Raw genomic sequence first — 13,837 nt, 5'->3', positions numbered from 1 at the left:
TGGTTTGTGTCGGAGTGTGTTGACAAGCACTGTCTGGAACACATTATTTACTGATATGTTACTGTGATAATCGGGACGTGTCTTGAATAGAGTGTTGATTGTATTTTAGGATAGGCGCGAACTAGGTCAACACCTCACATACACAGTTGATGCATTCACTGTTATACTACTATGGTCTATGGGTGGTTGTTGTTGAAAAACCAAAGCAACGAAAAGGTACTTAAGATATCATCATATTTATGATGCAAGTTGCATGGACGTTGCATTAACGTTGCATCTCCCCGAGCATACATAACTAAAGGTTAACACTTCGAGACCAAGAGTCAAAAATCAAAGCCGCAAGCGTGTGGATGATGTTGAATGTCACTGACAACAATGTATCACCTTGTTGCTTTGGTGCAACAAATATATTTCCACCTTTCATAAATAGAATCAAATCAAATGTTATTTGTCACATGCTTCGTAAACAACAGGTTCCCAAAAATGCAGAGGTATTCTTTTGAAATTGTTTTTTAAAAATGAAATAGGAAAATAATAAAACGAGGAATAAATCCACAATAAATAACGATCATTGGCTACATACACGAGGTACCAGTACTGAGTGGATGTGCAGGGGTACGAGGTGATTGAGGTAGATATGTACATATAGGTAGGGATAAAGTGACTAGGCAACGGGATAGATAATAAACAGTAACAGCAGCGTATGTCATCAGTCAAAAGAGATTAGTGCAAAAAGGATAAACGCAGATATTAAGGGTGGCTATTGATTAACTATTTAACTAACTGTTTAGCAGCTTGGGGGTAGAAGCTGTTCAGGGTCCTGTTGGTTCCATACTTGGTGCATCGGTACCGCTTGCCATGCGCTAGGAGAGAGAACAGTCTATGACTTGGGTGGATGGAGTCGTAGAAAATGTTTAGGGCCTTCCTGCTGACACCGCCTGGTATAGAGGTCCTGGATGGCAGGGAGCTCGGCCCCCGTGATGTACTGGGCCGTACGCACTACCCTCTGTAGCACCTTGCGGTCAGATGCCAAACACTTGCCATACCAAGCGGAGATGCAGCCAGTCAAGATGCTCTCAATGGTGCAGCTGTATAACCTTTTGAGGATCTGAGGGCCCATGCCAAATCTTTTCAGCCTCTTGAGGGGGAAGAGGTGTTGTTGTGCCTTCTTCACGACTGTGTTGACGTGTGTGGATCATGATAGATCTTTAGTGATGTGGTCACCGAGGAACTTGAAGATCTCGACCAGTTCCACAACAGCCCTATTGATGTGGATGGGGGCGTGCTCGGCCCTCCATTTCCTGTAGTCCACGATCAGCTCCTTGGTAAATACGGTAATTGTCAGTGCTGTTCTATAGGATTTCAGGGAGGATATCAATATTTTTTGCCTTAAAACTAAGAGAACTTTCAAACCTTGTTAGAGAAAGGTTTGTGTTTTCGAAAGGTACGTAGGCATGCTAAAAGCAAAGGGCTGAACCTGTGAATATCTCTTGCTGTGAAATGCTGTCAGGGGTTTTCCCCCTACTCAATACAGCGTGAGTGAGGAAACGGTTAAGTCGCACCCAGCAGATTCTCTCTCTCTCTCTCTCTCTCTCTCTCTCTCTCTCTCTCTCTCTCTCTCTCTCTCTCTCGCTCTCTCTCGCTCTCTCTCACACTATTTTCTCTCTCACCTTCTTTTAGTCAGATCCATCAATCAGCATTTCATGCAGTTTGGGTTTGAACCACACCAAGTGCACTAAAACAATAAACGTTTGTCTTTCAAGTCACTATCTGGGCTGGAACACATCTGGCAAGACTCATTTTGGTTTCCACATCGCTGAGTGACATTAAAGACACGGTGGCTGAAAAATAAACCCACCCACCCCTTAAAACCCCTCAACCTCCTCACCCTCCCCACCCACCCCTTAAAACCCCTCACCCTCCTCACCCTCCTCACCCCCTGAACAATCAAGAAACTGAATATAAAGTGGCTATAGAGAGGGGAAGAGAGAAAGAGAGAAAGAGAGAGAGAGAGAGAGAGAGAGAGAGAGAGAGAGAGAGGTATCATTTTAAGTGCTCTGACACAACACGATGCTCTAGGGGGGCATTGGGAAGAGGGGAGGAAGCAAGCCCCCCCCACACACACACACACAAACTTCAAGAAGCGGAGGTGGGCACTACACTGTGTGTGCTTGAACAGCACTGACAATAATGAGAGTTAATATGACTTTGTGAGGGGCAAGCATACAGCAGGTCCAACACAAATCACCAGCTTTTATTTCTTCTATTATTACAGAATGTGACTATGATTCACTTACTGTGATGATTATTTCAATGATCTATGTAAAATCATCTTAATGCATTACATCTTCAATTGTAATTCATCCTAATTAATGAATACAGAGGCATCATGTAGATACAAAGTGGCTGAAGCTATTGCTATAACGACAGTATTACAATCACAATATACACTGGCATGCTTCAGACTATTACCAAAAGCAAACAGGCATCAATCTAATTTGGATGCAGGTGATAAACTAAACTATTCCATCTATTTTTAGACATTTTTTACATTAAACTTCAAAAACTGTCAACCCTTCATATAGTGATGCCATGAGACTCATGAGTAAGGGCTCAAGCATGGAGAGCTGTGAGATTGTGTCTGTGAGGCTCTTTCTTCTGCAGGTTAAACTGGAGACCCCGGCTCAATCCCTGAGGACACGGTTCTTATTTACTGCAGGCATTACTGGATCCATCTCCTATTATTTACAGCCTTTCCCAGTAAATAGCCTGGTCACCGTTACAGCTACTGTGTGTGATTTTAGTAATATGCCAGGTAGGCCTATAAAGACATCAGGTCACCACTGGCACGGCATCAAAATAAAGACAGGTTTGTTCATTTTAGAGGTCTTATTTTTTGCCTGTTCAAATGATGTGAAAAGTATGAGGATCTCGTTGACCTACCCACCTCTCCACCGTAAACTGATACTTTGCTATCGTCGGAAAATACTATTAACTTGCTTAAAATGCATTAAATATTATTTTTTAGGAAACTCCTTTGCTCGCAGTTCTCCGTTGCCCCTCGTTGCTATTTGTTCTTGTGTTTTTAATAAACAAGTCATACCATGACGATGAGGGGAGGCTGGTTAGAAATCATTTTCTAAGGTAATGGTGTAGCCGCTGTGTGGAAGGCAATTTCAGCTCAGCTTCCCCTAGAGAATGGCTCTGTACTTATCATTAACTCAGAGATGTAATCAGCTCTAGGCTACCTGATTTTTCCTCATGACCTTTTGACATTGCCGCTGCCGGCGACGTAAATAAAGAGAGGCTCGGAAACATGGAGGAACACTTGATTAATACCAGGAAGTGGTCCTGCCAACCACTCAACTTGTACAGAACATGTATATACTGTACTGTACATCCAGCCTGCTGTGCGAACTATGAAGTACACGCAAATTAAACTTTTTACAATGAATATCTCATTTTATACAGTACCAGTCAAAGGTTTGGACACACATACTCATTCAAGGGATTTTCATTATTTGTACTATTTTCTACATTGTAGAATAATAGTGAAGACATCGAAACTATGAAATAACACATATGGAATCATGTAGTAACCCAAAAAGTGTTAAACAAATCAAACTATTTTTATATTTGAGATTCTTCAAAGTAGCCACCCTTTGCCTTGATGACAGCTTTGCATACTCTTGGTATTCTCTCAACCAGCTTCATGAGGTAGTCACCTGGAATGCATTTCAATTAACAGGTGTGCTTTGTTAAAAGTTAATTTGTGGGATTTCTTTCCTTCTTAATGTGTTTGAGCCAATCAGTTGTGTTGTGACAAGGTAGGGGTGGTATACAGAAGATAGCCCTATTTGGTAAAAGACAAAGTCCATATTATGGCAAGAACTGCTCAAATAAGCAAAGAGAAACGACAGTCAATCATTACTTTAAGACATGAAGGTCAGTCAATGCGGAAAATTTCAAAAACTTTGAAACTTTCTTCAAGTGCAGTCGCAAAAACCATCAAGTGCTATGATGAAACTGGCTCTCATGAGGACCGCCACAGGAAAGGAAGATCCAGAGTTACCTCTTGCTGCAGAGGATAAGTTATTTAGAGTTAACTGCACCTCAGATTGCAGCCCAAATAACTGCTTCCCAGAGTTCAAGTAACAGACACATCTCAACATCAACTGTTCAGAGGAGACTGTGTGAATCAGGCCTTCATGGTAAAATTGCTGCAAAGAAACCACTACTAAAGGACACCAATAAGAAGAAGAGACTTGCTTGGGCCAAGAAACACGAGCAATGGACATTAGACCGGTGGAAATCTGTCCTTTGGCTGATGAGTACAAATTTGACATTTTTGGTTCCAACCGCCGTGTCTTTGTGAGACGCAGAGTAGGTGAACGGATGATCTCCGCATGTGTGGTTCCCACCGTGAAGCATGAACGAGGAGGTGTGATGGTGTGGGGGTGCTTTGCTGGTGACACTGTCTGTGATTTATTTAGAATTCAAGGCACACTTAACCAGCATGGCTACCACAGCATTCTGAAGCGATATGCCATTCCATCTGGTTTGCGCTTAGTGGGACTATCATTTGTTTTTCAACAGGACAATGACCCAAAACACATCTCCAGGCTGTGTAAGGGCTATTTGACCAAGAAGGAGAGTGATGTAGTGCTGCATCAGATGACCTGGTCTCCACAATCACCCGACCTCAACCCAATTGAGATGGTTTGGGATGAGTTGGACCGGAGAGTGAAGGAAAAGCAGCCAACAAGTGCTCAGCACATGTGGGAACTCCTTCAAGACTGTTGGAAAAGCATTCCTCATGAAGCTGGTTGAGAGAATGCCAAGAATGTGCAAAGCTGTCATCAAGGCAAAGGGTGGCTACTTTGAAGAATCTCAAATATAAAATATATTTTTTGTGTGTGCATTCCTTCCATTATGGCAGCGTTCCCCAACTGGTGGGTGATTTTATTATAAGACTGTAAAAGCACCTGCAAATCAGCTACAAATTATTTTAATTTTGAAAATCTGTTCCAAAGTATTCCCACATAATAGAGAGATATATGTGACCGTAAACAAATGTAAGCAAGGTTCAAAGTGATTATGTTTTAGTAAAATATTACATATTTTTGGGCTTCTTGCGGTCAATTTGCAGTTATGTTCTGGCCCCCTGACCACCCGCTCAAGAAAAAATAGTCCCTGGCTGAATCTAGTTGATGATCCCTGCTTTACAGTATGCATGGGTTAACGCTTTTCCAGGGAGAATAGCAGTGCTTGCTCGGATTCACCATTCAGCAAAATGTATTAAGGTCAATGTATTAAGGTCATGTTACGAGAAAGAAGGGCAAAAAATAACACATTCTGTGAGATTAAACATGAGAAAGGCCACCCCCACCATGGTCATACTTTGGACTATTCCATCAATAAATTAATATGGGTGAAATTGGAACGTCCCAAACTAAAATAGGGGTGATGAATAGTTTTGTAACTACCCAATTTGTAAGAAGTGTTTGATCGATACTCAAACAGCATTGAGTACCTTGTGATGGCTAATATGTAAAGGGGAAGGCAGCCTTAATCAGGGCAGTTCTGATTGTGTGGATTTAAGAGTGTACATACAGGTATAGTGTATGGAGGAAACACTGGAACAATTGTACACCTGAGGCTTACTCCCATTAAATCATATGCGCCATTGATCTTGCCTTGAGGCATAACACCAATTAGAATAGCATGACATACATACACACACACACACACACCAATGTAGCTTTAGACTAACAGAGACATAATACTTTTGTCCATGTACTTTTGTAAACACTGTACTGTATACGCAGTGCAAATATGTACAGTACACCATCCCTTTCACTATACATTTCCAACCTATCTAATAATGAATAATAATGACATATCCGACATTGATGTTGGTGGAGGATGTGGAGAAAACTGGAGCAGCTAGCTAGATACAGTAATCTACCCAACTTCATTTCACAGAAGTGATTCTGCCTCGGGACATGCACAAGTCATAACGAATTTGACAAATAGTCTGTCAACCAAACATGTAGAAGTAGTGGCCCTTTAGTATGGAGCTAGACTGAACCAACAATACACCCACTCTCATGGAGGAGAGAGAGAGAGAGAGAGAGAGAGAGAGAGAGAGAGAGAGAGAGAGAGAGAGAGAGAGAGAGAGAGAGAGAGAGAGAGAGAGAGAGAGAGAGAGAGAGAGAATCTGTGGCTAAATGTGAGGATGACTCACGGCCAAGTTCAGAGACAATATGTGCGTCCCAAATGGCACCCTATTCCCTATATAGTGCACTACTTTTGACCAGAGCCTTATGGAGGACCCTATGGGCCCTAGTCAAAAGTAGTGCACTTTATAGATAATAGGGTGCTATTTGAGACACAGACAATGCAGGACAATGCAACTTGGACAGAGTTGAAAAGGCATGGGCCCAGAGAGTTAATATCAGAATGAATAGAAGTAATGGACTTATCTTCCGTCTTTTTGACTGTTCACTGCTGTGATGTAGATGTGGTACCCCTTTTGACAGTGTGCAATATACTACTGTTGATATTGTATTGTCTGGTTTCAGGAGGATGCTTGGGTTGTTCTAGATTGGGTTTAGGATAGGGTCTAATGAGTTACTAGATAAGGGCTTTAATGTAGGTCTACGTAATCAAATCAAATCAAATTTTGTCACATGCACCGAATACAACAGGTGTAGACCTTACAGTGAAGCCCTTAACCAACAATGCAGTTTTAAGAAAAATAAGTGTTGAGTAAAAAATAGATAAGTAAAAAATTAAAAATATAATTGAAGAGAAGCAGTAAAATAACAGTAGCGAGGGAGGGGGGGACAATGCAAATAGTCTGGGTAGCCATTTGATTAGCTGTTCAGGAGTCTTATGGCTTGGGGGTAGAAGCTGTTTACAAAAAAATATTTTGACGAATACACTGAAACGGTGACTGAGTTTATCAGGAAGGTGATGTTGTGCCCACTGTGACTACTAAAACCTACCCTAACCAGAAACCGTGGATAGATGGCAGCATTCGCGCAAAACTGAAAGCGCGAACCACCGCATTTAACCATGGCAAAGTGACTGGGAATATGGCAGAATACAAACAGTGTAGCTACTCACTCCGCAAGGCAATTCAACTGGCAAAACATCAGTATAGAGACAAAGTGGAGTCGCAATTCAACGGCTCAGACACGAGACGTATGTGGCAGGGTCTACAGACAATCACGGACTACAAAAAGAAAACCAGCCACGTCTCCGACACCGAGGTCTCGCTTCCAGACAAGCTAAACACCTTCTTCGCCCGCTTTGAGGATAACACAGTGCCACCGACAAGGCCCACTACCAAGGACTGTGGCCTCTCCTTCTCCGTGGACGACGTGAGTAAGACATTTAAGCATGTTAACCCCCGCAAGGCTGCCGGCCCAGACGGCATCCCTAGCCGCGTCCTCAGAGCATGTGCAGACCAGCTGGCTGGTGTGTTTACGGACATATTCAATCTCTCCCTTTTCCAGTCTGCTGTTCCCACATGCTTCAAGATGGCCATCATTGTTCCTGTACCCAAGAAAGCAAAGGTAACTGAACTAAATGACTATCACCCCGTGGCACTCACCTCTGTCATCATGAAGTGCTTTGAGAGACTAGTCAAGGATCATATCACTTCTACCTTACCTGTCACCCTAGACCCACTTCAATTTGCTTACCGCCCCAATAGATCCACAGACGATGCAATCGCCATCACACTGCACACTGCCCTATCCAATCTGGACAAGAGGAATACCTATGTAAGAATGCTGTTCATTGACTATAGCTCAGCATTCAACACCGTAGTACCCTCCAAGCTCATCATTAAGCTTGAGGCCCTGGGTCTGAACCCTGCCCTGTTTAACTGGGTCCTGGACTTCCTGACGGGCCGTCCCCAGGTGGTGAAGGTAGGAAACAATCTCCACTTTGCTGATCCTCAACACTGGGGCCCCACAGGGGTGTGTGCTCAGCCCCCTCCTGTACTCCCTGTTCACTCATGACTGCGTGGCCAAGCAGGCCTCCAACTCAGTCATCAAGTTTGCAGACGACACAACAGTAGTAGGCTTGATTATCAACAATGACGAGACCACCTACAGGGAGGAGGTGAGGGCTCTGGGAGTGTGGTGCCAGGAAAATAACCTCTCACTCAACATCAACAAAACAACGGTACCGCAGTGGAGAAGGTGGAAAGCTTCAAGTTCCTTGGCGTACACATCACTGACAAACTGAAATGGTCCACCCATGCAGACAGTGTGGTGAAGAAGGCGCAGCAGTGCCTCTTCAACCTCAGGAGGCTGAAGAAATTGGGCTTGGCATCATTGAATGCGCCTCAAACTAAACTATGCAGGATGTTGGGGCACTTTCCCGGACAAAGATTAAGATTAATCCTGGACTAAAAAGCTTTTTCAATGGAAATTCCCCATTGAACTTGCTTTTTAGTCCAGTACTAGACTTGCTTTAGGACCATGCGGACGCCTCCGAGCGGTCGGGAAGGCTGTTTAGATAAACACTCTAAACAGCCTTCCCGACCGCTCGGAGGCGTCCGCATGGTCCTAAAGCACGCCGTTGCCTCGTTTTGTATCACGTTCCAATGATAAAACTGGGGGGAACAAAACTGCAATTTCAACATGTGACATGTCCCCCCCCCCACCCCCAGTGAAAGTTGCGCCCCTGCATTTTACACGTCCTGTAAGTTCCTGGCATTATTAAACCCTATCACGGCTTCTGGTGTGTATGCCGTTTTACCTAAGGTCTCGTTTACAGTAAACCAGCAGGAAATGCAGTCATCTCACTTTAGCACGTTAGCAAGTTAGCTAGCACAGGAAGTAGCCTATACTGGATGGCCCGGTTTCCATGTAAGCCACTTCTGGTACAAACAGCAACACTGTACAAGATTGCATCAGTCATAGTTAGGAGGGTCAATTATATACAGTTACATAATTTTCAGTGATAACTCACTCCGGCATGGTAGTGTCATAGACAGCACACATCTACAGTTTTATAGGTGATATAAGATTGATGAAAAAGTGAACTGTCATAAAAAAGACAGCATACTATTTCATTAGTTTTGCCACTTAAGGTGCACTGTGTGTCGGTGTACAGTGTGGACACGTCAATTTCGTAAGGACAAGGCTGTATGATGCTCTCCATGCAACCTAGCATCTCCTCTTACCCAACTTGGCAACATTAGTGCAAACAAGAGTTCATTGAATCATGATGGTACATTTGCATTCAAAGCCTGGGGCCCAAGTCTTGGGAAAGCAATTCACATTCGATCTTGTAGTACTTACAAGTGTGTGACCGTGCAAAGTGATTAAAAACATATTTTGCACTCAAGGTTTTAATTTCTAATGTAAGAATAGCTATCATAGACAGATGTATGCTAAGCAAACACATTCAGTTATATAATCCACTCTCCTGGAGCACGTTGCTTTGTATTTACCGACAAAATGTTTATATAACTTTTACCTTGACCACAGCATTGACAGGCAGCTAGATTCGATAAAGGACATATGGATATTATAAACTGGGTGGTTTGAGCCTGAATGCTGATTGGCCGAAAGCTGTGGTATATCAGACCATATACCAGGGGTATGACAAAACATGTATTTTTACTGCTCTAATTACGTTGGTAACCAGTTTATAATAGCAATAATGCACCTTGAGGGTTTGTGGTATATTGCCAATATACCACCGCTAAGGGCTGTATCCAGGCACTCCGAGTTGCGTTGTGATTAAGAACAGCCCTTAGCAGTGGTACATTGGCCATACACCACACCCCCTCCGGCCTTATTGCTTAAGTAAAATCCTGATGCCTCTGAACCACCAGGCTTTAATATAAACAACACGTTTTATCTCTCTCTTCTCTTGATGTAGTTTATATAAAGAGTTGTGTATTAAGGTGCTTCAATAATATCCAACATGATAGGCCTACATAGGGCTGTGACATCACGGAATTTTGGATGACCGTAATTGGCCAGCACAAAAATAAAATATAAAATATATTAACAGTAATTGTGCCAGCCGTAAGCCTACGTATATTATATAGCCTAAATAAGATGAAAATGAAAGATTAGAAAAAAAACTATTTAGGGCTTTATGCATACATTTTTCAGGTTTTGAGAAGATCGGAGATCTGATAATGCTTTATGTTTGACTGAGGAAATGTCACTAACAGAGTTTATACTAGACAATCTGGGGCAGTTTTGTGATTGCCACTGTGTCTACATAGTAGTACCCACTCCGCACACGATGGTTGAATCAACGTTGTTTCCACGTCATTACAATGAAATTACGTTGAACCAACATGGAATAGACGTCTGTGCCCAGTGGGTACATACTGTATTTATTCAAAATATGCCGGGCTACTTCTTGTGTCATTACTGCACAATCTAATCCAAAAATTAAGGCATTTAGAAACATATAGTCCATGGTATTTTATTACTAGTAGTTATTTCTGTCTTACGTTCAATACACTGTCCTATGTGTTGCAGGGCGCATTAGAAATTCCCAGGCGGCACATCTTAACTGTTGAACGTGAACATATAACAAAGCAGACATAAGTAATGTACCCACGATACATTCGAATCCAGACTGAAAATTAACATGAGGATGAATGTTTGGAAGATGTTCAAGATGTTAGGAAAAATTTAGCTTAAAAGAGCTCGATGCGGTATAGGCTAATGTCGTAATATGAAACATATGGATGGACGCAAATTTACGCATGGCGAACCAATCACGCCTTTTACAGTGTTGGATGAAAATAACGTCTCATAAATGTTTAGCTTCAATGGCTTTGTGAGTTTTTTTAGCTTCCCTCCACCCAATAACTGTTAAGCGAAACTTTGCCGACAGGTGCAGTTTTTATGGGCAATAATCCGAACAGATCACATTCCTGCTCCAATCAAATATTATTCCTTGTAGTGGACATCATGCATCCATAACCATATATGAATAACTGAGATAAAGGATGAATAGATGTAGAAAGTATACTAATAAACATTCACGTAGTATGTTATCAGTAGACTACAGTACCATGGGCTATAAGTAAAGGCTAGCCTACCCTAGGGACAGTTCATGTAAATGCTGGGCTCGTTGAAGTGAATTCCCATTGAGTATTTTTTTGCTTTTCTTATTATTTCTAACATGCGTTGCAGGTGTATTGGAATGAATTCTTTAAATCCTTAATAACATTACCATATGTGTCCTATAAAATACATGTGACACCGCGACATTTTACGGGGAACCTAACTGTGAAAAGCTAGATTCTGTTTAAATTTGTTATTATGTTGAGTGGCTTTGATATGAATTATTGTTACTTTTATCATGTGTTGAATGCAGTTATTAAACTATTGTGTAATAGGTCATGAAATAAAGGAATGCTCTATTTAGTCCTCTTCTGCAGGGACTTGGGCGTAATATCCCGTTAATTATGAGTATATAGTAGAAAGTAAATGCAGAAAACTGTGCGTAATTACGTCCGTATTTGATTGAATACTTTGAGGCTATCTGCACTGGACAGGACAGGCATGGTGCGCACCATATTTCTGCATGGGACATACAGCACCGCGCCTATAGCATACCTACAATTTACATACACATTGCAGTGAATGGTTTGGCAAATTGCTCATATAGCGATACACCTTTTGAGGAGACATCTCCACGTTAAAGAGAGGTTGTCAACTTCCAAAGAGTCTGAATTCTACAAAGACGCAGGAAAGTTTCGATAAATGTATCCATCTCAATTATGAAATGCTGTTTGAAAGATGTAGCCTATGCATGTCATGAGATTATATTTCAGGTGAAGTCATATTTGACACTAATGTTGTCAATATGCATGAATGACAAATGCAGAATAGCCGCATGCAACACATTTGCGCAACTAACAAAGGGATACAACCTTCTTATCTAAATGTAGTCTATAGCCTAAGTAATTAGTAGTTCATAGTAATTACCTTGTTGCAATGATAATAGTCCAAAGAGGTCAGGCAACTTGAATCAGTTGGTAATGTACATGAGCCCACGCTTGAAGGGGGTGCTGGATAAAATCTCACGTCCATCTCAGGGTCCGCAAGACTGACGGCATGAAAGCAGGTCCAATGCCTGTGACTCTCTCTCTCCCTATTTCTCTCTCTCTATTGTTGGACCAAACCAAAAGAAAGAGAAGGCTTGAAAGAAAAAGGGGTTGAGTCTATAAAAACACTCTCTCCTCACATCCGCTGGTGTTCTCACTTCAGCACTATCAAGCTTCTGCGATGATGCTCTATCGATAAATAGGCTATATCTATTTGTTCGCAGCAGGAAAAATACGCGTAAAGTTAACTTTGAGTGAAAAATATAGATGTTTCAGCAACTATACATGAACAAACGTTGACTGTGATTGTTTACAACAACCCAAGGTCAATGTAAAAAGATAGCCAATCTAGTTATATCTGTCCTCCCAAAACGTTCGTCTGTTTCTATTTTCCAGCGGCGGGCTCACTCCCTGTCCGCTTTGTCATGTAGGAGTGTTGATCCATGAGTTCAGTTCCAGTTATATAGTTCGACTACTCCTTTCCATACTGAATGCCATGCGACCCCTGCCGATAACAGAGGGAATATGGGGAGAAAGAAAGCGATATGAAGGGGGAGGGGGTGGGAGATATCAAGCTGATTGACAACCGCTCCGGTTACACTACGGCTCAGAGAAATCAGAGTTTATGGAGATGATGTAGCTATGAAAACACATAGCCAGTCGATTCCGATGGCCTACTCCACCGCCAACTTAGAGCTCAGTATAGGCTAAGTTAGTGTCATGTATATTGACTCCAACCTCCTTTTGACTTTTTAGGCTAGTAATTACATAGTAATAGGGACATGTCACATGTGCAGGTATTTTTGCAACAACAACAACAAAAACATACAATTATATACCAGTCTTCATGTCTTTCTCTAATAATATACCCAAAGCAACTAACCAATGTATCATCAATACCTTGATTAGTGCAGTGGAATCAGCTGTTTTAGTGGTGGTCTGGAACTGGAACCAGATCCCAGGGTTGGCCTGGAACCAGATCCCAGGGTTGGACTTGAACCAGATCCCAGGGTTGGGCTGGAACCAGATCCCAGGGTTGGGCTGGAACCAGATCCCAGGGTTGGACTGGAACCAGATCCCAGGGTTGGACTGGAACCAGATCCCAGGGTTTGGTTGGAACCAGAAATCAGCAAGGGAATTTCTGACACATCAGCCCATTGGGCCCGTGTCTCTGAAATGGGACAGCAGACAATTAGCGAAATTATTATATTTTATAACCCAAAATATAACCCAGTTTATTTGACAAAAGCATTGTCGCAAAAAAATTCTTTATGACATGTGTAATGGAAACGGCAGATACAGTATAGTATAAATGTTCGAAAGATCGACAACATTTTTAGGATTTCGACAGGGGAGGATTTTTATTTTGTCAAATTATGATGGAAACTGTGTTTTTCGAATAAATTATGATTGCCGAATACTTCTGAAGATACGTGGGGCATGTGATGTCATCACGTAACTATAAGCTCCAGTCCACATTTAATATTTCTTTCCAGGACAAGGATTGTCCTGACTTTCAGGAATGCCTTAATTGCTTTGCCAATTATTTCACATATACAGGAGTACAGGTTTCTACAGGTTTCTCAGTTAACTAAGTAGGCTTACTATGTATCAATGGCTGCGTTTACACAGGAAGCCAAATTCTAATATTTTGCCATATTATTGGCAAAAGAGCTGATCTGATTGGTCAAAAGCCCAATTAGTGGAAAAAGATCTGAATTGGCTGCCTGT

The 13,837-nt window shown here is 42.0% G+C and overlaps 1 protein-coding gene across 2 annotated transcripts in view; it reads right to left on the bottom strand.

The window, feature by feature from the left end:
* LOC121577991 (thymocyte selection-associated high mobility group box protein TOX) overlaps positions 1–12,558 on the bottom strand; it is a 166,598-nt gene extending 154,040 nt beyond the window's left edge. Inside the window, exon 1 of one of the 2 annotated variants that reach the window (XM_041892024.2) lies at positions 11,988–12,558. In XM_041892024.2, coding sequence (XP_041747958.1) covers positions 11,988–12,092 — 105 coding nt within the window. In that variant the 5' untranslated portion in view covers positions 12,093–12,558. The remainder of the gene's footprint in view (positions 1–11,987) is intronic. The other variant, XM_041892026.2, reaches the window with a different exon arrangement.
* Positions 12,559–13,837: the final 1,279 nt, after the last annotated feature.

The sequence above is a fragment of the Coregonus clupeaformis genome, chromosome 12 (genome assembly GCF_020615455.1).
Source record: "Coregonus clupeaformis isolate EN_2021a chromosome 12, ASM2061545v1, whole genome shotgun sequence".
Classification (NCBI taxonomy): Eukaryota; Metazoa; Chordata; class Actinopteri; order Salmoniformes; family Salmonidae; genus Coregonus; species Coregonus clupeaformis.
Note: the sequence above shows the minus strand (reverse complement) of the source record. Positions and strands in the feature narration are given on the sequence as shown.